This window comes from Pectinophora gossypiella, chromosome 12 (assembly GCF_024362695.1).
Source record: "Pectinophora gossypiella chromosome 12, ilPecGoss1.1, whole genome shotgun sequence".
NCBI classification, from domain to species: Eukaryota; Metazoa; Arthropoda; class Insecta; order Lepidoptera; family Gelechiidae; genus Pectinophora; species Pectinophora gossypiella.
Genome location: NC_065415.1, coordinates 11,258,235 through 11,279,680, shown reverse-complemented (window position 1 = coordinate 11,279,680; position 21,446 = coordinate 11,258,235). Strand labels below are relative to the sequence as shown.

Here is a 21,446-nt window from a genome sequence, read left to right as displayed (position 1 = left end):
CAATGGCCCCGATTCCTGCAGACACCGCCTAATTTTATTTTAAGTTATATCCGTCATTTTCATATCCGTCGAAAAGGAAAGGGACGGATGATTCACAGCTCTTAATTTTAGGAAGAATGAGTAAATGAATGAATAACCCGGGCGAATCAAAAAGGTACGTCGCTGGTATGCAATCCGTTTAACGTTGTCTACTTAACTGTGTCGGGTTATTGGCCAATGTAAAATTTTTAGACGGTTGTTTTAGATTTGTGCTTAAAATTGACGTGTGTTCCATAATTTAATGCTTGTCGATTACCCGTCCCTTTTCTTTTCGCCGGATAAGAAAATGACAGATATAACTTAAAATAAAATTAGATGGTATTTACAGGAATTAGCACCAATATGCACCTATAATATTTACTCCTTTAAATCGATTAAATGTACAGTTTTCAAAATTAAAACAATTCTAACAGTTTCATATGCTTTGTATCTACTTTGTGTAAAAAAATATACAGTGTGGGTTTTAATTTCTCATTCATTTTTTTTACTCAAACTAGATACAATGGTGATACGCAAGTTTTTTATGCTATGCCTACAATGTTAAGGGGTAGATCTTCGAACACCAGTAGTCGTCGGCCATGGTAATATTGGTAATGATATTGACTTTCGGTTTATATTACTACCCTAAGGCGATTTTTTTATATAAATGTGATTCAATGGTCTTTGAAAACTGGGCACATATTGTCATGATTATCAGACATTAGACATCACCAGACATCTTCAACTAACAACACTACGTAGTGATAAAAAAGAGCAGTATTATGATATTATAGCACCAATACAATAGCTTAATCAATACGATATAAAATTCACATCTACATCTAAGGAGATCCATCCTAGACTTCAAATCATGTTACTTCGCTATTTACAATCACTCGATAAAATGGCACACACCATGTTCTATAGATTCAAACAAGAAGTGAAGATACTTTATCAGAATTTCTGACAATGGCCCTTAGGATCTGTGTTTTAACTGGTAAGGGGCCAATATGCATTTCATTATAAAGATGAGTATTACATAAATTGCAGGACTTTATTGCCTGACATATACTTGTACGTTCCGTTGATTCATAAATCACGACAAAATCTTTAAAAAGAAATAACTTCTTACTAATAACATATCTTCCCCTATCGTTTGAATCTAAAATATTCTCCTAAAAATATAATTAAGCACGTTTGCTAAAATGGCATTCCAGTAAAATAAGCGTAAGCTAAAAATACTTCTTATAAGTAGCACGAAATAAAGCTAGTTCCACAGGGAATCGCCGAGTAAAGTGCAATGAAAGTGTTACAAACAAAGTATCAATACAATAAAATACATTTGTAAGTATTTCTCGTACAGACAATAAAAACGCACCGGGCGACGTAAGTACAAAATGTAACAGATAGAAGCACGAATAATAAAAGGCATTATGGTGGGTTTGACACTAGCGTAATTACGAGAAACTCGACACGTATCCTACTGGATACTTCCTGAAAACAATGTAGATTAATTATACCCTTTTGTGCATCCTTTAAATCTTTAATGTTAAAGAATCCTACGTTCAATCGAAACGAAAGGAGAAGTTTGCTTTTAGAAGTTGAGTTTTAGACAAGTTGCAAACGATTAATTAAAATCGTCATATTTTTTTGACGTGAGTTATTGTAGATTTGCAGCGGATGGCATTTACTTGGCCGGAAAATTGTCAGCAAGTGATAAAAATGCATGGTAAATGCCGATCCCATCCATTTTTATCACCTTAGATAATGCCCATGTTCTCTACATATTTTTTCTTCCCCAAACTGTAAATCCTTGGTCTAGTTTCTCTTCTTACAGATAAAATCTCTTATTGTTACTTCATAGTATATTATATCTATATTGCTTAAAATTACATAATTATACAATTTTAAACACACCAGTCACGATACTTGAGAAATTGTGCGCGTTTTACTTATACAAATATTTTACGTAAATTTTGAATCACAAATCTGGTTACACAATGAGCAAAAGTTTTAAGTTTTAAAGTTTTAAGCTAAAATAGAGAAAATAAAATAATCTATATTTAAAAATGTCTACGTATACTCAATGGAATTTAAAAAGTAGATTGTGACTAAAATAATTTTAACTAATGAAATATTCAACTAATACCACGGTATAATAAAACTAGATATGCTCAATCGTATGAAAAGCCGCCATTGCTAGCCGTTTGATGACGTAAATGTTACATGAGTGTTACCATTAAATTGCTCCAACAATCCAAGGACTTAATTTTTATTATTGAAAATTAAACGAATTACTGACTAACGTACTTAATTACTATCACTTGATACATACACTTCTCATCAAAAAAATCGAAACACCTTGCAAGTTTACGTTTTGTCAGGATTATCAGAAAAATGTGTACATTTAGGAATAAATGTTAAATGTCGTTTAATAGTGAGTAATATGAGCTTATCAAATCTTAATGTTAATGTTCTAAATTTAAATGAATTTTTCATAGGTTTCGTATTTTGTTAAATGAGTCATTTTTATTCCGTATGGAGTATAAAGGAAATGGATAAAACAACACACGTAAATGAAAAAAAAAAAGCTAAAAAACGTTTATTTAATAACTTGTATTCCCTCCCCGAGCTCTAATTACTGCTTCCATACGGTTCTTCATCGATCGGATGAGAGTCACGATCACATGCTGTGGTATATTGTCCCATTCCTCTTGGATTGCATCTTGCAGCTGGCTAAGTGTTTCTGGGGCAGGATCTCTTGCTCGAATTCGTCTCTTTAATTCATCCCACAGATGTTCAATGGGATTCATGTCCGGGCTTCTTGCTGGCCATTCCATAATAGAGATATCGACTTCGTTAAGATAATCTCGTACGACGCCCGCGGTGTGAGCCCTAGCATTGTCGTGCATGAATATGAAGCCGTTGCCAATAAAATGTGCATAGAACATCACATGAGGCTCGAGACACTCTTCGACGTACCGATGACAGTTTAGTGCAGGCAGACGTGGCCCAGACACGAAAGCAAGCTCTGTCTTACCGTCGGCGCTGATTCCTCCCCAAACCGTCCACGAACCGCCACCATAGCTGACCTTTTCTTCAATGCAGCATTGTGCATAGCGTTCTCCGTCTCTTCTGTACACCTTGTTCCTTCCGTCGATACCATACAGCATAATTTTACACTCATCAGAAAAGAGAACTTTGCTCCACTGTAGGTATGACCAATTTAGGTGCTCACGTGCAAAGTTAAGGCGCGCTCTTCGATGGTCTGCAGTTAATTTCGGCCCATTTGCTGGCTTATGCGGTACCAGTCCACGATCCTTCAACCTTCTTCTAATTGTAGAGTCACTTACAGCCACCCTTCGTACAACACGAAGCCGCTGCTGCAGTTGAAAAGCGTAAAGCGTCGATTTCTTAAAGAAGTTGTTACAATAAATCGATCATCTCGCTCAGAAGTGACCCGATTCCTGCCAGATCCTGAACGGCGCGTGAACAAACCAGTCTCCCGATAACGTTTATAGACTCTATGAACAGATGACAGGCTTAGATGCAGTCTTGCAGCCACAACACGCTGACTAAGGCCAGAATCCAGCAATGCCACAACTTGGGCGGCTTCTGTGGGCGAAGTATCCATACGTTTTAGAAAAAAAACCTTTTTTCAGACGTCCCAAAGTCACAGTATTGAAATAAAAACAAAAAGTTTAAGGATAGGCGCCAATTTTTAGTTTTTAAACGCTAAATGTACTCCAACCCTAAACACACATTTGTCTCAAAACAGTGATTCATTTCGTTTATAAGATAAACAAATGAAATTCTAATTTTGAATTTAGAATTTTCGCTTATTACTGTAATGGCCAAACTGCCAGCTATACATTTATGTATTTTTTTTCATCGTATGAATTCTTTTTTGTGTTAAATTCGGACAGAAACAATGAAAACGGAAGTGTTTCGATTTTTTTGATGAGAAGTGTATATAAAAATAATTAAAACTGGAAGTAAATCTACTAAAAGTTCAAAATTGCCTTGCAAAGTAAATTAAAAACATAAGTAGTGGGTAATTTTTGTTTTATAAAATGGCAATGGAGGGTGAAATGACGCCAGCGCGGCTAACCTTGAAATGTTAGCTGTCACTTTTGAGCATATCTTGTTATATTATACCATGACAAATACAATAGTATAAGAACGTCAGTAGTGGTTATGCGTAATAAACACCAAAGCAGCCAGCGCGCCGGTTTTAAGACTGCAATATTTCGATTTAACGCAAGTCAGACAGGTCGCTACTATGTTGGCGACAGGTCGCTAAAATGTCGGCGACAGGCCGCTAAAATGTCGGCGACAGGTCGCTAAAATGTCGGCGGCAGGTCGCTAAAATGTCGTCGACAGGTCGCTAAAATGTCGGCAACAGGTCGCTAAAATGTCGGCGGCAGGTCGCTAAAATGTCGGCGACAGGTCGCTGAAATGTCACCGGCAGGTCGCTAAAATGTCGACGGTTGCATGTTGCCGACACTCGTATCGGTTGGTCGGCGGCTTTGGTGTGTATTGCGTATTAAAATAACTGTGTGGGCTAGTGGTGGAATCACGGACTAACAAACTTTGTCTTCAAAACTTTACAACATATGGACAATTTATCAATTAAAGAGTGTATTTTGCAAGTAATCAACGTGCCAGTATCCCACACAGTTACTTTTATTATCTGTGCGTTTTACCTCTTACCTAGCAACCTTCAATCATGCAAAATAAAATTGATTTAATTAAAGTACACAAGACCAGTAAATCCGACAAAATATTGGCACTAGAAACTCCGAAACATAGAAACTTAGCATCGAACTACTTTTGTTCGTAATTTGACTATACAATTACGTCTATATTCGATGATTCAACTTATTTATCGATTCTTCTATTATTTACTTTCATATCGTTGTAAGTTAGGAAACGTTCCGTTGCATTTATTTCACGTACAACCATTAAAAAACTGTAAAAATACCTATAAAATAGCAACATTAAATAAAATTGTTCGACAGAAATTAGACTATACTTATTTAATGTTATTACAACAGTTTCATATCACGTTTATAATCGATTTAAAATGCGTATGGCAGTATGCTTCGTATTTATCCATATAGGGTATTCAGTTCATATACAGTTCAGTTCACTGAAGATATCCCGGACGTCAGCCTGTACGAGATTAGGATGGCCCTCAAACAACTCAAAAACAACAAAGCGGCAGGAGATGACGGAATCACAGCAGAACTTCTGAGAGCGGGCGGAACGCCAATACTTAAAGTCCTCCAAAGGCTCTTCAATTCCGTCATATTTCAGGGCAAAACGCCGAGGGCATGGAGCGGAGGCGAGGTGATCTTGTTCTTCAAGAAAGGTGATAAAGCCCTACTGAAGAACTACAGACCTATCTCGCTTCTGAGCCATGTCTACAAGTTGTTTTCGAGGGTCATTACGAATCGTCTCGCTTGCAGGTTTGACGACTTCCAGCCTCCCGAACAAGCCGGTTTCCGGAAAGGCTTTAGCACTATAGACCACATCCATACGCTGCGGCAGGTTATACAGAAGACCGAAGAGTATAATCTGCCACTTTGCTTGGCGTTTGTGGACTATGAGAAAGCCTTTGATTCGATCGAGACCTGGGCGGTGTTGCAGTCTCTTCAGAGGTGCCAAGTGGACCATAGGTACATCGAGGTGCTAAGGGACCTCTACCAAAATGCCACTATGTCAGTTCGAGTACAGAACCAGAGCTCTAATCCGATCCAACTGCAGCGAGGAGTGAGACAGGGAGATGTCATCTCTCCGAAACTGTTCACTGCTGCATTGGAGGATATTTTTAAGCTTCTGGACTGGAAAGGATTTGGCATCAACATCAACGGCGAGTACCTGACGCACCTTCGATTTGCCGATGATATAGTCCTAATGGCTGAGACCCTGGAAGACCTGAACACCATGCTCGAGCATCTCAGTAACGCATCCCAACGAGTGGGTCTTAGCATGAACATGGCAAAGACAAAAATTATGTCCAACGACCATGTCGCACCCACTCCAGTTCAGGTTGGGAACGTTACACTCGAAGTTGTAGACCAGTACATTTACCTAGGACAAATAATCCAGTTAGGTAAGTCCAACTTCGAGAAAGAGATCTCTCGTCGGATCCAACTCGGATGGGCAGCGTTCGGGAAGCTGCGGAATATCTTCTCGTCCAGAATACCTCAGTGTCTCAAGACGAAAGTCTTTGACCAATGCGTGTTGCCAGTGATGACCTACGGCAGTGAGACGTGGCCGCTTACTATGGGTCTCGTGAGGAGGCTCGGTGTCGCTCAGCGGGCAATGGAGAGAGCTATGCTCGGTATTTCCCTGCTGGATCGAATCAGAAATGAGGAGATCCGCAGGAGAACTAAAGTCACCGACATAGCTCGGAGAATTGCAAAGCTGAAGTGGCAGTGGGCAGGACACATAGCGAGGAGAACCGATGGCCGATGGGGCGGAAAGGTTCGGGAGTGGCGACCACGTGTCGGACGACGCTCAGTGGGTAGGCCCGCTACAAGGTGGACCGACGATCTGGTGAAGGTCGCGGGAAGCCGCTGGATGCGGGCAGCGCAGGACCGATCGTCGTGGAGATCCTTGGGGGAGGCCTATGCCCAGCATTGGGCGTCATACGGCTGATGATGTTCATATATCACTCTTGTCACTTTATAATCAGAATTATGAGAAAGAGAGAGTAAGGATTTGACTTTATGAGGCCGCACCGTATCGCACTTTCCTATGCTTCTCTTTTTCTGTCACTCAGAACCGACATTTGTCAGAGAGGGAGCGAATCTCCGCTCATGCAGTCGCATTATCTCGCTCTAGCATCTGAAGACGGTTCTGAATGATAAAAGAGGATAGAAGCATAGGGAAGTGCGATGCGGTGCAGCAAGATGTAGTTCAACTTTAAGTTGGACATCTTTAGAATTTAATGCAGGTAGCGTACATTTGTATAAAATGAATGCTAAGATGCGTTTATCCCGCGTGAAAGAATGTTTAGACTCTTTTGTTTTGAATTTTTTTGTGTTTGTTCAATGTTTTATTTTGTGCGCAATATCTGTTTTGCAATCACAGCACCTGTTTCACTTAATGTTATATGCTCCGATATTTTTCTTTTTCCTTATGATTGTGAAATGTTAAATAGTTCTCTAAATAAGACTCAAATGTAGATTCGATGACGTATTTGTATGATTGACAGATTAGGATCACTTCTTTGTTCTTTAAAAAAAAAAACGTTTCAAGTGTTCAAGATTACAACAACACTTTGTGTAAAAGAGAACTTAAAAGAATGAATGAACGACTCGGTGTTCAAACTCTGTCAAACGAACATAGAGAACGCGCCACGGAAGAAGTCCTGCGGATTTTAATGGAACTAATTGACGAGTCATAACAATTAAGGAAGACACCAGCGCCGCGGTCGCGGAACTTCTTCCGTGGCTCGGACTTTACTATAAAACATTTCATCCAAATTCATAACTCGTAATCATAAGAAAAATCTCGAGTTGAGTAAGTATACTACAACTGCTATGTATGTGTTTTCATGACGTTCATGATGTGTATGTATCCGGGGTTGTCGACTGTCACGAAACACGAGAATTTATCGTCGTGACACAGCTTCTTAGCGTTCATACCTGACAGCTTGATGCACGCAAGGATCTCCTTGCGTTTCGATCCTTCTTTGTATCTGTAAAGGACAGATTTTTAAACGTCATTTATATTAGGTACGCAAAATCAAAAATATCTTTATTCAGGTGGTAACACAGAACTTATATTTTGAATCATCAATTTTGGCGAACGTTTCGTCTCAAAACTACTGCTGATTTTCAACCCGTACAACGCACGAGGAAAATCTTCGGCACAGGGCCCTAAGACGTTCTTTAAAAATGTTGTATTACAATTTCAGCACTTTTTAACACCATCGCCCATATGATGCTCCATCATACCAGATAGAACAATGCCTTTGTCGGTTTTTGTGATTTGATCAGTAGTTACGCACCCCGACATTCCATACAAAAATGTGGTTGTGACTATGGGCCGCCTAACGCGTAAGTGCGAGCGAGACAGTATGCATTCTTCTCCCTTACTCCTTACGGTTTAAGACTAAAGATCCAAAGGTACTAAAGTAAGCGGGGGTGAGGTTGGCGCGCGAAACACATTGGTGCGGGGCGGAGATTGTCCGTTCTTAAGTAGCATAATATTCTATGGCAGTGACTCGGCCACAAAGGTAGAAAGACAAAATTACATTCTAAAGCAGCAATGACTTACGTTTTCCGTTTCCAATTAGCTTTCCAACATTCCTGTGCGTTGCACACGTCACCGAAGAAGAAGTTATGGGGCGAGTCTATGCTCATATTGCTCATATGTGGCGTCAGCTCGCTCCTACCGACATCGCTGATTGGACTTACGACGGGAGTCACTACGTTAAAGCCGATTCTGAAAATAACATATTATTATGTATAAATTAATTTCAATAGAAGCGTTATAGTGAAAAACCTCGAGTTCTTGCAGTTAATTCCACCCCGCGTGAAAATTGAGATCACATTTTTTTTACCTGGATTAAAACTAGTGTGTCCATAGCATGCCTTTTACTCTGGATAAATAGATGTTCGTCAGGCTAAGAGAAGGGGATATTCTCAAATGCCTTTTCTTTAGCTGTGAGAAGTGAGACCAAAAAAATTGGTATTTTTCTAAAATGCCTATGACGTGGCTTCAAAGTTAATATAAATTTTAAAAGAAATATTGTATAATGTATATTTACTTTACGGAAAAAGCCATCAACTTTAGCGTCAAGTAGTGACTGAATGAATTTTTCGTCTTTCTCTCTTTGAAAGCGAATTGAATTGTGGAAAAAGTGTTCCTAATGAGGTTTGATTCTCACGCAACGATATAACGCTAAACGCTACATCACCCCGACAAGAATACTCATAACAAAAGACTTACCTCCAAAGAGTCTTGTTAGCCCTCATCTTGATCAAATACGTGACGTTCCACCAAACGATCTCCGAAGCCATAGTCACCAAGACTAAAGGCGGTTGTTCATCATCCCCTTCCGCATATGAAGGTGGATGGGCGTTTTGCGAAGAGGGAGAGTTCAGACTCGTATTAAGACCATTGCTGCGGACCAGACGGTCTGGTACCGGAGAGAACGAACAGTATTGGACTTTCGTTTTGTGATGCTTCAGTAGGTGGAGTTGACGTTTGCCGCGTACATTCCATAGCTGAAAATTAGTCAACATAACATAGGCTCACGACTATATCCCAATTGGTGTAGTCAGAGGTACATCCATCTTGAGATGAACTAAGTACCCAAACCTCCCTGAACTTTCTGTTAGACTAACGTGATAGATAAGACATATATCCAACCAACAGTTGGTTGGTGAAAAATGCAGTTCAGATAAATTAATAACTCATTGGTGCAAGTCTGGTACCTGGGTTTGAACCGGCGCTACCCCTTTAAGAAGCAAGCCGGTGAACCACAGGACCATAGTGACTCTGAAAATTATTTAGATAGAGTTATGTGTCCTACTAGCCCCTGGTCTAGTGGTTGAGCGTTGAGTTCACGATCCGGGGGGTCCCGGATTCATGTACCAGTGGAAAAATATCACAAATATCACTTTGTGAGCCCTAGCTTGGGTACAACATTGCAGGCTGATCACCTGATTGACCGTAAGATGATCCGGGCTTTGGAGGGTAAACCAGTCAAACAGTCGGTTACACAGTCGATCCCGGTTACTATTTTCCCCAGGATTGGCGAGATTAACGCCCTTACAACCTACACGAAAGAATTACGGTTTGCTTACCACAACATCGCCCGAATCAAGACCCATGGCCAACACCACTCCATCAGCGGTTAGATCGCACGATATGATTCTATTGTTCAGTTTGTACTCCTGAATGAGGTGCAGCTCTATTGCATCGCCGATTCTTAGTTCAAATGTCTGAAAAATAATAAGTAATCAAGACGTTGTGTTTATTGCACAAAGACATAAGGTCTTTGTGCAATAAAGAATTATTGATTGTTCTAACTGAATCAAACCATACCTGAAACCTTTTACTGTCATCACAAATAACAAGACGGTCCTTCTGAAACGCCGTACTGTTTATTCTTATGTCTGTTTGTCTCCCGTTGAGCACACTGATCAGTTTCAAGTCTGGGCCCCATAGCTTTATAGTTGCGTTGCTTTCCACGGTTATAAGACCTGTAAATGTATGAAATAGATTAGACTTACGCTTAGGAGTTTGTGTGCAAGCGAGACACAGTCCGTGCGCGCTCTCCCTTACTCCTTACGGCCCTTTTGACTAAAGTAAGATCCAGAGGGGGTGAGGTAAATTCAGCTCGAATGCTGCAAGGCGGAAAGGTACCGTTCTATAAGTAGTATTATCCTTTATTCTATACTTTAGGTGACATAGAGGTCAAACACTTACCCATCTACCATTAAAAAAAAACAACATAACATCACGCCTGTATCCCCGAAGAGGTAGGCAGAGGTGTATAGTATATACATCCACTCCTCGCCAGCTATGTTTAAGTCCAATGTAGGGGGTGAGTCTATTGCCATTAAAAAATATGTTTCTATTCACACTCACCAACACCCTGTACCCAGAAGCAGTCGACGACTCCGCTGCTCTTAGAAAGACTCCTGGAATCACCGTTTGGAAACATCCGGTCTTTGGACCCCACACTTATATCACTACCAGAATCCGATAGACGATCTGAAGGGTTGATCTTTCTCTTGCCTGGAATATGTAAACGATTGATGAGTTTAGTAAGCTGTATAAAAATATGAAAATATCACGGGTTTCATGTAATTTTAGGTAAGAGGACAACCTACTCAAATGCGATACTTTTTATGAAACGTCAGTATGATATCTTGCTATGGAACTTGTGTTTTAAAAGTAACACACGTGTGGCATCCTTGATAAAGGTCGTTAAACGTACGTACTTTTTGTTATGTAATTCTTCATGAAAATTCGTAAAGTTAAAGACATTAAAAAATATATCAGCTTTAAAATATGTTTAATAAAAAATAAGATGTGTTGGAACCTCAATTCCGAAGTCAAATGATTAACGCTTATATGTAACCTTATACGTTTAGCTACATTTAGTTGGGGCGGAAGGTAAGAGGGAAACCACTGCATTTTTCTCTAAAAAAGCTGTATGGAGAATGCAACACCGACAAGACCGTGGGTCCTAAATGAATGATGATAATGATAACATTTAGTTACTCCATGGCGTAGAGTAACAATATACTGCAGACTCTGCCTAAACTACAAAAAAGAGCGCCTGTGGCGAGCATTGGTATGTCTAAAATATATGGAAGGGACCAGACATGATGACACCAATGAAACATACCTTGAATATCGTTCAAAATCTCCTGCGATCCAAGATGCGTGTTTCCCGGCTGCATCATCTCAGGTTTCCAAACACCATCATCGGTCAGTCTATACGCCATCAGACATCTGTTCTTCCCCGCTACCATTAACAGGTTAGCATTGACAAAGTTCAAATACTGCACTGGACTGTACACGTCCATTATGGCTTTCGACTCCTTAGATCGGAGAGTGTATTTGATAACGTTCCCGTTTTTAAGGCCATATAGAATGTACTGGTTGCATGGTGATATCTTGACAGTAGTGATCTGTTCGTCAACTTTCGCTGGTATTTCTGTAAGGACTTTTCGCCCTCGCATTATCTGGAAAATAATTTTGGAAATGAAGAATATGGTCTTGGGGTGACGCTCCTAGTTGTGAGTGAAGGTTTCGTTTAGCTTAGTAGTAATAAAAGAAGTAGACGAAATTGCAGATGAGAAATTTGTTGCCTAAAGAATAGGTATACGTAATAGTTGCATTGTTGGTAGAACCATTTTGTACTACTTTCTATACAGGTCCAAAGTATTGTTTTCACTGGTAGTCATACCCTTTATAACGTAGATAGCATGTTTATAATGATAGCAGAGTCGAGGTATAGTACGAAAGAGAAAAGAGATATGTCTCTTTCGCACTAACGGGATTCAGCTTAGTACGACAGAGACAAGAGATATGCCGCTCTAATAATGCTATATTATAAGAGACATCCTGTAAAGAGTAACGGTGAACTGTGTCGGCGTAACACTGGAGTTGCTGATGATTAAGATTCCTAATGAGGTTAATACGTTCGTCCCGACTTGACGAGCGAAGAAATTGGTAGTATCCATCAAATGACCTGTACATAACATATACACATAAACAGCCTATAAACGTCCCACTGCTGGGCACAGGTCTCCCCTCTGTCAACCGGAGGGGTATGGAACATACTCCACCACGCTACTCCACTGCGGTTGGTGGGGGTGTTTTTATGGCTAATAGCCGGGACCAACGGCTTAACGTGCCCTCCGAAGCACGGAATCATCTTACTTTTTCGGACAATCGGGTGATTCAAGCCTAAAAATTCCTTACCAAACAAAGGACAGTCTCACAAAGCGATTTCGACAATGTTCCCATCGGGAATCGAACCCGGACCTCCAGATCGTGAGCCTAACGCTCTAGCCACTAGTCCACGGAGGCTGTTACAACTGACCTGTATATTGTTTTTATCGTCGACCACAGCGAGCAAGGGCTGTGAACTCTCCTCTCCGTTCTCATGTCGTATTCCCTTCAACACGAGCGGTTTCAACGAGTGCCTGTCCAGACTCATTGTCTTTGTAGCAACCTTCTTCTCAACCTCTCTATGGTTGACGAAGGATTGGTGTCTCTTAGGCGTATTTGATGTACTCTGTGCTGCGCTGTTTGTGGCGGAGTTGATGGGCGTTTGTGGGGTCAGGGTGTGGACGAAACTCACGTCGAATTTTGTTGTTAGACGGGTTTTGCTGGAAGAATATTAGGTTGCAATGTAGGTCAGTGCTATAACATAAACAACCACTTTCCCTAATAGTAAGAATTAAGTTTTTATGTTGATGCACTGACTGTACTTAGGCAAAAGGCATTCTTAATTAAAAATATAATGTTTAAAATAATACATTTCTTTTTCAGGTGTCGATGATTGAAACTAAACGTCCTTGTGAATGGCATATGCAATCTTTCGGATACTGTGTAATCTATAGCTCTACTGTTACTAGTGGAGTAGTGTATATTGACTTACCCATTCCTAGTAGTATGTGACACGTAAGCGGCATCCAAGTACCATACTTTGGCTGTGTTCTCTATGGTCCCCGTGCCGGTTAGCAGCACATCGGACCCTGGCATGAAATCGTCAAACACTTCGCTCACAGCCATAGATATCACGTTCCTAAAATAAGTTAAGATTTATAGTGTGTGCAGTTGTACGTACCACAAAAGATAAGGACACCGTCGTCCAGCCAGAGTTATTATTGAGCCGCCCCTGACATGGGTCAAGAATACCTAATGGAGCGGCTCTGCCCGTAAGCATTAAGACAATTTGCAGTAACTTTTACGAAACCCTAAGACATTCACATTAAACAGTTTTGTAACGGAGTCTGAAAAGGGCACATTGAAGCCTAAATCTAAAAAGTAATATTGTTATTTGGCGTTTTGAGTCAAATTGCAATATTGGTGTTTGAGATGAATTGTTTTTAGACTTTTTTTAGACCTTCAGTCTATTGCCCATAATGATCCATCCCGGTACAATGGTCACAATCCCTCTGTCGGATTAACGAAATTACCGAGAAGACAAGCACAACATAACAATAAATAGTACCAACTTACCCCCTCCGATTATCTAAATCAAACACCCGAAAATTAGTCTTCAGATCCACGCAGATCACACGACTATCGTCTGTGGAAACGAATAGAAGCGTCCCAGACTTGTTTACGGCGACGGATAAAAACGTCAAATCTTCTTTCACGTCGTCACTCGATATCACCCTCTTGCACTCACACACGTTCCAGTGCGTCAACCCAGAACTGTGCTTGAAGTCCAACACCATTACCTCCTTCTGTTTGAGTGTTATTATCTTGTTGGTTCCTGTGGATGGAACAAAATCTAAGTTTTTATATCGTTATAAAGTTTTATTTCGGAAATAAACAATAAAGGTTAGTAACAAAAGTCTTAAATCCAGTGATAGTAGGTAGTAATAGACAGGAATCAGTTTAGAAGTATAGGTGTTTAGAATAGGCTACATAACTGGACCATAGATAAATTATAAAATGCTAATCTAGGAATAGATGATCAAAAATCAATTTTTTATTTTTCTTTTTGACTGATTTACTCACTTCTATATAAAGTCCATAAAAATGTATCATTTTGACGTTTCGTAAAAAGTCCTTGACTAAAGTCTAAGTGTTTTTTTAGGACAAAATGACAAACTATATTTCATATCTGGAAGTTATTTTGCTTACATTGATTATTTATTAACACTCACTTACCCGGGACGGTCAAGATATCCATCAAAATATCAGTCTCTTCATAAGCCATGATTCGTTCTTTCGTCACCAAGTCTATCACTTCTAAACTTTGCGTGGTGCCACTGGTTGCTATGATCGCATTTCTATCTTTGTTGCACGGTATACAGCATAGTATTTCTTTATCCCTTTCCATGCAATCGACGACTTTTAGAACTTTCCCAGTTGGGTCGTAAGTGATGATAAGTTTGCTCGTATGCGCTATAAGGACTTCCTCGTTATTCGCCCATCTGCAGTTGATGAAATGCCCGCGCTTCGGTTGAATGGTCACGTTGCTTGGGTAGTTGTTGTTGTATGGTTCTTCTGGCTCTGTAATTTATTTATTGTAAAAGTAAGGTTTTGTTGTAATGTAAGGTCATTGACTTGATAAAGGTTTCTTGAATTGGGACAGAACTATTTGAGTAAATCTACAGTTATGCAGAATTGCCGGAACTCCCCTATGCTATGAACCCGACTTTCACTTGCATCAAAATGAGCTTCTTTCAGTTGCATAACAAAATTGTAACTCACTCCCGGTTTAGAGTATGCTTGACCTGGCTTTAGTTTGTTCATATTTTGAAGAATTATCAGTTTGCAATGTGCTAACCAGAGACACAGTTTTACAAAGGGTTACAAAAGGTTATTGACTCTCTCTCCGTAAATTTTAATTTAACCAATATATCACAACACGGCAACCGAATTATATCGAGGGATTCGACCTTACGGCGTCTATCTACGTGTCTATTCACTTTGGTCGAAGCCCTCTATATTTTGCGCGACGCACAGACCCTGCAGAGTCCCGTCAACAAACACTAAAACAAAACACAGTACCTTCTTCAATAACGCTCTCAGCGTCTCCTTGTTCGAAGTCGTCGATGTACCACAGCTTGATGAGCGCGTCGTACGACAGCGCGGCCACTATGGGCGGGTTGACGGGACACGCGCCGATCCATTTGATGGCCGACCCACTGCCGGGGAGCTCCTTCTTTAACTTGTTCGTTGATATTTGGAAGAACTAGAAGTGAATAAATGTGATGTTTCAATTTGTATTGTAGCCATAGACAAGGGTGAAACCCATGATAAGGCTTGGTTTCTCAATTTAGCCCAAAAGCAGGCTAAGAGGCACTACCAGGATGGCCACCCAAGTGTAGCTGACTCACAATTTGCGTGTCGAAAATGCGCCCGAGTGTGTCGTTCCAGGATGGGTCTATTTAGCCATGAGCGGCATTGATGTGCCCCTACGACAGATGCTTCTTAAATCATGTGACAGGCGGACAAGGCCTAATTAGGCCACCAATCGTTGGTAATGTTGCGTTTTCTATATACAAGCCATCCTATCTAAGGTAATCCTTTATGACATGTCAATGATACTTAACCAAGGTACTTAGTTCATCTTGTGGTGGATGTACCTCTGACTACCCCATTGGAATATGGTCGTAAGCTTATGTTATGTCAATTTTGGAATTGTCCAGTATGGGTATCTTGGGCACAATAACGGTGACCTATCACGTTGGTCTAATAGAAAACTCGTTGAGGTGTGGGTACTTAGTTCATCTTGCGATAGATGTACCTATGACTACTTCAATTTTATGATATAGTCACTTAATTGAAGCACTTACCTTGATGACTCCAGTCATAGTTCCAACAAGAGCGTAGTCTCCAAGGAAACATACAGAGGTTATGATCTCTTTAACATCTATATTGGACGGCTTGATCTCTTCCACGTCTTGTTCATGTCTATAATAAAACAAATGTGTAAAATTCAAGTGTGTGTGTGTGTGTGTGTGTGTAATATACTTGGTATAAAACATAGCACACTCCGGACACTGCATACAAAAATCAACGTTCAACGTTCTTACTGTGAACGGCCTTACCCCGTAAGTGCGAGCGAGACACAGCTTGCGCGCGCTCCCCCTCCCTCCTTAGTGTTTTACGACCATGTAGACTAAAGTAAGACCCAGAGGGGGTGAAGTCATCGTCCGATGCGTATTGGAGCGGGGTGGAGAGTTACCGTTTTATAGGCGTTATTGGAAATTTATACTCTAAGAGGATGAAATAAGTATATTGGAAATATCTGATGGGTTGTGGAATTCACCGGAGACAGTTAATTTGTGTCTAGTATATAATATGAAGATATGTAAGACAAATTAATATTGGCATAAAGTTATGAAAATATATAAAAAGCTACTTACAGAAACTCGAAGTAAAGTTCATTTTTGGCGCATTTTTCGGTGGCTACTTGCAAGGCTTTCGTGTACAGGTTCCCTTTTACTTCATGTTGTAGTATACTTTGGACGATGTCTGTGCACGGATACCGGTATAAATCAATACCATGAGTGCTCAAGTAGCTCTTGACATTGTATAGCAGCTCTTTATCAAAGTCCTGTAAGAAAGAAAAAAATTATACAACATTAAAAAAAAATATACGTCTACAATGATTAAGGTATCGTGTATATGTCCGCCTGAAGTCATGTCCAAGATGAACTAGTATTGAAAAACAATAGGGTATTAGACTGGGTAAAAGATAAATTATAAAATGCTAATCTAGAAATAGAAGCCAGTCTAAGATGATCAAAAAACAACCTCATTTTACTTTATTTTACCTATTTTCAGCTTTTATTGATGACGTCACAGTATTTCCATACAAACTTCCAAGAAACCTTTCGTTTAAGACGTATCGTAAAAAGTATCTCATTTGACTTGGTTGTCAAGAAGCCCATTCGGACTTGACCATCACTTTAGATTTACCGTACTTTAGGCATTTATTTAACATATACATACAATTCATACACATCATTTATGATATGACATTTAACTACAAGTCGTCAATAAAACAACCCGCAGCCGCTTCTGATATTTATTTTAATTTAGTTTACGATTTATAAGATAAAGAACACACATTGTTGTGGTTTTAAACATTTGCACTGTAAAAACCTGTATGTTTCTTTGACTAATAAAAGTATTAGATAAATATAAAGTACTTACATCATCAGCAATATAGTTCTCATATTTCTGCAAGTCCAATATCACATCGGCCGGCCCGGTCAACCGCACTTTGTTTCCCAAGAACTTCAAATCCAAGAATAGTTTATTAAACAACTGCCATTTATTGTTTAAATTCTTCGTGTTTAGTATGTGGTAGCCGATGTAAAATGCTATGTATCCATCGTCCACAATATCCACTGGTGGTTTATTAACGTTGTCATAGTTGTAACTTTTGAGGAATTCCCCGTGGAGTTTCTTTACTTCTTCATCGCTTGAGCATGTTCGTAAACAACTCATTATCAGATCATGTATTTCGTAAAAGTAGTTCCTTTGATCGTGATCGTAAATCTCTATGATAAGGGACTTGCTTCGCAGTTGCTTCATTATTGATTCAACTTCGTTCACTTCTTTGTTCCACAGTTTGCTCAGGACTTTAGCCGATATTTTAGCGTTGTCTGGCAACACTGTGAGCATCTTGAATAGCGGCAGTACGTTGGGTTTCAGTGACTTGATGCAGACTTCTATCGTTTTCATTGGGTCGTTATTGTTTTTTGTTAAGCTGGAAAGATATTTGTAAAGTTAGATAGAACATAACCGATTTGATACATCACTATGCTAATGAACGTCACAACAATGGCGTCTGTTCTTTGACAGATCAAACTCGTATTGAAAAACTGAACCAGGTACTGAACTAGATGTTTGTTTTATAGTAAATAGATATAAAAAATATAAGCTTTTTCTGGAATTATAACAATACTTAAAAGTCGACTGAAAGGTAAACAGAGATCAATTTGGACATAAAGATAGTTTGAGCCCAGGAAAGAACGTAGGATAGTCTTTAATCCAGAAAATGTTCCCTAAAGGGATGAAAGTGGGGTGGAAAATTGTGCTGCGCGCGATAACTTAAGTCAACTAGTGTACTAAATAAACGCAACATTAGATGAAGAATATCAACAAATACAGTAGGTAAGCAGACTTTGCCACAAAAATAAAAGATAAACGTTAGCTCTTTTAGGGACACTCTCTTCCTAGGGCGAAAACTTGAGATAAACTTACAAAAAGAACTCCTTTTTCTCCAACCGACTGAGATAGTAATTCCACTGTCGACGATCATCATTGAATCGCTCTTTATTTTCGGCTAGTTGCGCCCCAATCAGGGCTATGTGGAAGGGGCTGCCTTTGCATATTTCGTGCAACTTCTTAGCTTGGCGCGGGAGTTGGTTGACTTTAACGTCGAGGCAGGAGGCGAACAGCTCTAGAGTTTCTCTTTCTGTGAAATTGTTCTCAATCTGAAAAGTTTACGAAAGATTTATTAACTGATTATGCTTAGATTAGAAGTCTCCTGTGTAGGCGAGGATGCGTCTGAGTTGGATATCAATCTTCAATGTCCATGATATAGAGTTCTCAAAGTGGAATGAAAAGCCGAGGTTCGCGCCCAACGGGGCACCCTCAGGCCTGTTGTCTTAAATGTTTAATTATTTGTTTACCGGGTTGGAGCTCTCAGCGCTCCCCATTTGTCAGACTATTTGCGACAAATCTACAATAAATCACGAAAATCACCCCGGACACTTCATATAAAAAACCTCGTTTTACAGAGACACTCCACATTGACGTTATCGTACACGCCCATCTGTGTGTGTGACGTCTAACGTCCATACGATTGTAGACTACAGTAAGACCGAGGCCAGATAAAACTAGAGATAGTATTATTCCATATTCTATGGGGTACTGAAAGACATCAGAGATGAGTCAAGAGTAAGATCCGATAGAATTTTAGAAGTTTCACTGAATTATGTAGCACGAATCATCCTACTTTCGGACAATCAGATGATCATGTGTAATGTCCTAATCAAACAAAGGATGACAGTGAAATGTCCCCACCAAGATTCGAACCCGGGACCTCTGGATAGTGAGCCCAATGCTCAACTACTGGACCACCGAGGCCGTTGGACTAGAGTAATGTTTAACGGTAACATACCTTAACAATAGTCGGATGAAAATTCGACACGACATCGGTATCTCGCGTGGTAATCAAAATTTTACACCCAATATCGAAAGCTTCCACGCATTTCTTCACGTTGACTTCATCTAGCACCAACAGGGCTTCTTTCAACGTTGGTTCAGAGAACTGTCTCTTCAATTTGTCCCTCAGTTCTTGCCAGTTCCAGTCGTAACTGGATAGTGAATGGGTGTCAGCGTTGGATCCTATACTCGACATGGACACAGAAGAGTTCATGTACGAGTTATGCGCGTATATCGATGACACTTTCCGGTATAATCTGTGGAGGATATTTATTACAATGTTACAGGCTTAAATCCGTGATCGCATTAATTTAGATAGTTTATTATATTACTACATACAGAGTGTTAATGACATCGTAACGAAAGTTTTTAGACGATGATTCTGAGTTGAATTTTTCGTCGCAAAAGTATAGAATTGTAAATAATAACAAAAAAAAAACACAATAGTATCATGAATTTTGGACGGAAAAATCCACTTGATATTACCTCAGAATCGTGAGTTGAATTATGCCCTTCAGTATTCGTTACGATGTTACTAACACCCTGCATACACTTTCTAGACGACAATTATCAGGAGTAGAAGTTTAAAAGATGTTTTCTTTAATCTCCATTTTGAGTGTGGGAAATAATAACTTGAAGTGGCATTATAATATTATATTGCATAACTAAATTAACCCGAAATCATAGAAATTACAGATCCCTTAATATATATGTACGGCCACGAGCATTACTATGTATACACTTAGGTACCATGTCACATTAACTTTTTTGACAAATTATACTGTAAGTCTCACTAAACGTCAAATATGTTAGTGCGACAGAGTCCTAAAGTGGGTACATTATATTGCTCATGACTGTACTAAAGACCTAATACGAATACCAAAAATAAGTTTATGTTAGTATACTTATTTATAAAATACGACAACTACATTTATGTAAATATCGCTCGTTGTTGTTCCTCTTAAGTGACAAATGAATGAAAGGAATGCATATTAGAATTTCAGTGTTAGTTAACAAAGGTGTACAAAACACGATGAAACTTCAAGGCCTGAGGCCCCAATGTGTATTGTACTTAAAACTTCGACTTGAAATAAGAATAATGATGTTGGCTACCCACGCTCGTGTATCGAGATATTCTCGTACACTTGTGACGGACTGTGTTACCCTGATAATTGCACCGAATTACATCGCTCTTTGTGCTATTGACTCAAAAATTTGTTTCTGTTTTTTTTTTCATGGATATAACGATGACCTTGTGATGTAACGAAGATATATCTTGGCCACTGTATTAGAGGTTCTGAGTTCGGTTACTAACCGTTGCTAGTAGACTGAACATGATCTTCAGGTTCTAGAATCTTGATTATACGTTACATAGGTACCTCATGTCTTTTGATCGTAAAAGTCCCTTTCGGAAAATGACTCTTTTGCGAAAACATTATATGCGAATGGGGATTTTTGCGATAAGGGACACTCTGAATCGAAGTTAAATCAGACAGAGATGTAACTCACTTGTTCTCTTGAGCAATAATGTCGTCTTCAGCCCTGGTGTTGCCCAGATTGAGCCAGAAGACAACACCATTTAAAGTTGGTGTTAATCAGGGGCTCTAAAACGCAATGTCCACGAATGTCAAATAGCAAAATTGCTTTTTTAGGTGAATTGCTTTAATGTAGCCTTTTAATCCCCCTGGTCAGCACTGACCTTCAGGACATTGTCAGACAGATTAATATAGTAATCAGAGGCGTATGAGTAACTCACTTGTTCTGTTGAGCAATAATGTCGTCTTCAGTCCTGGCGTTGCCCAGATTGATCCAGAAGACAACGCCGTTAAAGTTGCTGGTGATCAGGTCGGCGTTGTCCCTCAGAACGCTGATAGCCACTGACGTCTTGCCAGACCCTGACATTCCGTGGAGCACTAGGAAGTTGTGTCGCATCAGGGCCTTCAGTTTCTCAGCTACATTTTGTTGCTGGAAATAACAAATGAAACATGTAACGTTGGTTTTGACAGCAACTGGTGATT

The 21,446-nt window shown here is 39.7% G+C and overlaps 1 protein-coding gene across 7 annotated transcripts in view; it reads right to left on the bottom strand.

Annotated features, from left to right (window-relative positions):
* Positions 1–4,801: 4,801 nt before the first annotated feature.
* Positions 4,802–21,446, bottom strand: part of LOC126371179 (uncharacterized) — a 729,644-nt gene continuing 712,999 nt past the window's right edge. For all 7 annotated transcript variants that reach the window (XM_050016416.1, XM_050016417.1, XM_050016418.1 and 4 more), the window contains 18 exons: positions 21,185–21,393; positions 19,385–19,685; positions 18,463–18,695; positions 17,407–17,965; positions 16,614–16,804; positions 16,041–16,158; positions 15,253–15,436; positions 14,407–14,751; positions 13,747–14,005; positions 13,163–13,309; positions 12,602–12,890; positions 11,399–11,738; positions 10,633–10,782; positions 10,087–10,244; positions 9,846–9,983; positions 8,986–9,263; positions 8,311–8,478; positions 4,802–7,729 (listed from right to left, as the gene is read on the bottom strand). In XM_050016416.1, the coding sequence (XP_049872373.1) occupies positions 7,570–7,729; positions 8,311–8,478; positions 8,986–9,263; positions 9,846–9,983; positions 10,087–10,244; positions 10,633–10,782; positions 11,399–11,738; positions 12,602–12,890; positions 13,163–13,309; positions 13,747–14,005; positions 14,407–14,751; positions 15,253–15,436; positions 16,041–16,158; positions 16,614–16,804; positions 17,407–17,965; positions 18,463–18,695; positions 19,385–19,685; positions 21,185–21,393 (4,227 nt within the window). In that variant the 3' untranslated portion in view covers positions 4,802–7,569. The remainder of the gene's footprint in view (positions 7,730–8,310; positions 8,479–8,985; positions 9,264–9,845; positions 9,984–10,086; positions 10,245–10,632; positions 10,783–11,398; positions 11,739–12,601; positions 12,891–13,162; positions 13,310–13,746; positions 14,006–14,406; positions 14,752–15,252; positions 15,437–16,040; positions 16,159–16,613; positions 16,805–17,406; positions 17,966–18,462; positions 18,696–19,384; positions 19,686–21,184; positions 21,394–21,446) is intronic.